This window comes from Pteropus vampyrus, unplaced genomic scaffold (genome assembly GCF_000151845.1).
Source record: "Pteropus vampyrus isolate Shadow unplaced genomic scaffold, Pvam_2.0 Scaffold62, whole genome shotgun sequence".
NCBI classification, from domain to species: Eukaryota; Metazoa; Chordata; class Mammalia; order Chiroptera; family Pteropodidae; genus Pteropus; species Pteropus vampyrus.
In genome coordinates, this window is record NW_011888843.1 from 3,847,318 (window position 1) to 3,850,327 (window position 3,010).

Below are 3,010 nucleotides of genomic sequence, written 5' to 3' on the forward strand. Positions count from 1 at the left end.
TCAGGTGGACATATCTTCCAAAAATTTATCTAACACATCACCTTCTCCATTCACCTTAATCAATCTTGATATCTTAAAATGGTGTTTGAGATACAAACCTAGAACATTGGTCACCCCGTAATAGTGATTGGCTAATGGCAACACACGTTGAAAAGATAAATTGCTCAAGACAGACCCAGAGGGTTTGTTGGTCACTGGATTCACAGAGATAGCATCCCCACTCAGGCTAATGATCAATATCATTTCCTCTGTAATGATAATACCCTCAAATTGTTTAATGTTCTGACTTAATGTTCTGACTTAAGCTAAGTCCCTTCTCTCTAGTCATGATGCATATTAGCCAGTTAGTCTGCATCCAGTAGGACTTTTCACGTTAGAAGGAATGCTGTGACATTTGCCACCACATCACACGTGGCTTGTGCCAGGCCAGGGAGAGTGTTTGTTTATGTTCTGAGGCTCCGTGACAGCTCCGGGTCATTGTCACCAGTGGGAGTGGTGTAGTGTGCAGCCATGGGACCCAAACAGCTGCCCATTGATGCAAATACACGAGTCAGAGAGAATGCAGCCATTTTCTCTTTAACATCGTTTCTCCATTTAAGGCAAAGCTTTTAAAATTAAAATATTAAAGAAAAAAATTCCTCATCATTATATACTCACAAAATTCAAAATCAGTTTGAATAATCAAACATCTGAGAGGGAAATTATTGCACAGAAATAAAAAACATGGGCCTTGGCCTTTGCTCGGTCCTGGGTTCCCCTCCAGCCGCTCAGCCACCACCCAGCTGTGTGACCTTCCCGTGTCGCTTCATCTCCAGGCCTCATTTTTCTCATTGAGAAACAGAGCTAATTGAAGTTCTGCTTATGGGGCTGTGGTCGGTGTGACCTGGGGTCCTACGGGAAAGTTCTCCACAGGGCCTGGCGTGAGCTTGTGCTCAGGCAGCGGGAGGTGGTGTGATCACTTCGTCATTTTTCTCTTTAAACCATGGTTTCTAACCACCTTTGCTAACTGGTTGGGGTTCACAGACCAAAGTTTAAGCTCATCCTGGTCATTTCCCGAGGGTGTAAAGTTATCACGCCTCTACCTGATTCTAGTGCCAAATCTTGAAGGCTTCTGGACAGCATGGGGCCTGAACCTCTTCTGGATGCTTCCTGCCAGGCTTTGTCTTTTCATTTGCTGACACCTCAAGTACCCATTTCCTACCTCATGCCAAATTGGGAAGAAAGGAAAGAAAATCTCAGGTGACTTGAACAGACGGTTCAAATCTGGAGAAGATTCTTTCCATTTAAGCCCCATTTTTAGCCTGACTTCCCTCATGTGACAAGGGGGCTGAATAGAAACAGGTCCCCTGTTATCAAGGGACTGGAGGGCATCTGGGCAGTTATTCAGCTTCTCCCCCCAGATGAGCACACCAAGTCCCAGGGTGGGTGTGCCCAGAACTCTTGTCGCTGCACTGGGATATTTTTCTTACAACGTGACCCTACCTGTTCTCTTCCGACTTCTAAACCAGTTTCATTGAGGAGGATGAAAACTTTTCTTTCAGAATCAGCATTTGTACATAAACTAGTGTAAAAATCCTAAACAGAATACGTGGGGTGGTTTCCCCAAGGAAACAGACAAATTGACATTTTTTGAGTCACTCATCGGCAAGTAAAGGTCCCTCCGTATACACTGGTTTCACATTTGTCACCTCTAAGGGGGCAGAGTGAGCCACATGAGCACCGTACCTCCATAGCCTTCCTGACATGCATACACGACCCAGCCCACAGCTGCCGCCCACAGGGCCCGGTGGAGGGCCTGGTAGAGAGCAGCGGCAGCTGAAGGGGTGACTGAGGTGTCGTCCACTGCGTACGCCAGAGCGACCACTGCAAACAGGGTTGACAGGGAGCAAATCCACCCCAGCAGAGCCTGAACCTACAGGGAAAGGAAAGATGCCATCATAGCCCATTTTGATCATTGTGTATTTACTTCCTTTTACACTAACTTCCTGTTTTTGTGTTATTATTGTCACTTTAGATATCTATTTGTAAACCTCAATCGATGCCCAAATTTGACTAAAACGAAAGGTTCAGATTAGTGGTTACGAGGGGTTCAGGTTGGGGCAGGGGACGGGAGGGCCGATGTGTGACTATAAAGAGGGAGCATGAAGGAGGCTTTTATGGCGACAGGAATTCTGTATCTCGATTGTGGTGGTGGTTACACAAATGATATCTACACATGGGATAAAAGTGCACGAAACTACACACACACACACACACACACACACACACACACACACACACACAAGTGCACATAAAACCAGTGGATATAAGGTCTACGGATTCTTCCAATGACTATTTCTGGGTTGTGACAATGTACTATAGTTTTACATAACATGTTATGAGTGGCGGAACCTGGGTCAAGGGGACACAAGACCTCCCGTGCCATTTTTGCTATTTGCTGTGAATCCTGAATCATTTTTAAATGAAAGTTAAAAGGAAAAAGGAAAGATAATGCTCTCACCCACTCCCACACTACTAATTCTCATTCTGTCCCTTAACCGAATAAGGTTTCTTGACTGGTTCTGCCCCCACCACAAACATGAGTGCTCCTCGCCCATGGCCCCTTCCTGGGCTGTACTCTCGCTGCTGGGGACATAAAATGGCAGAAGGAATCGGGGGACGGAGAAGTTTCAGCTCAAAGAATAGCTCCAAGAGTTAAATTCTATTCCTGGGCTCAGTTCAAGATCCTCGATCTCATGTCACCTTACGTGACGTTTTTAGACCCAGATCTGTCGTCTAAAGATCTCTCCCACTTCTTGGTTCAGTTCTCAAGCTCCTGACATCTACATGAACTTGAACTAGCATCTAAACTCCTCCCTAGCACACGACACACATCCTGGCTGCCTCCGGCTTGGCCTCCGGGTCCTTAATTTCCGGCTTCTCGTCATTTTGACCCATCCTCTCCATCGTTTCTCCAACTCAGCTTGACTTGTGTTCTAACTCCATCCCCTGGCCCTAAGCTAGGCCTCAG

The 3,010-nt window shown here is 46.1% G+C and overlaps 1 protein-coding gene across 1 annotated transcript in view; it reads right to left on the reverse strand.

Annotated features, from left to right (window-relative positions):
* The window catches only part of LOC105292758 (O-acyltransferase like protein-like), a 33,566-nt gene that overhangs the window by 3,470 nt on the left and 27,086 nt on the right, over positions 1-3,010 (reverse strand). The window contains exon 9 of the mRNA XM_023531169.1: positions 1,726-1,912. Coding sequence (XP_023386937.1) covers positions 1,726-1,912 — 187 coding nt within the window. The remainder of the gene's footprint in view (positions 1-1,725; positions 1,913-3,010) is intronic.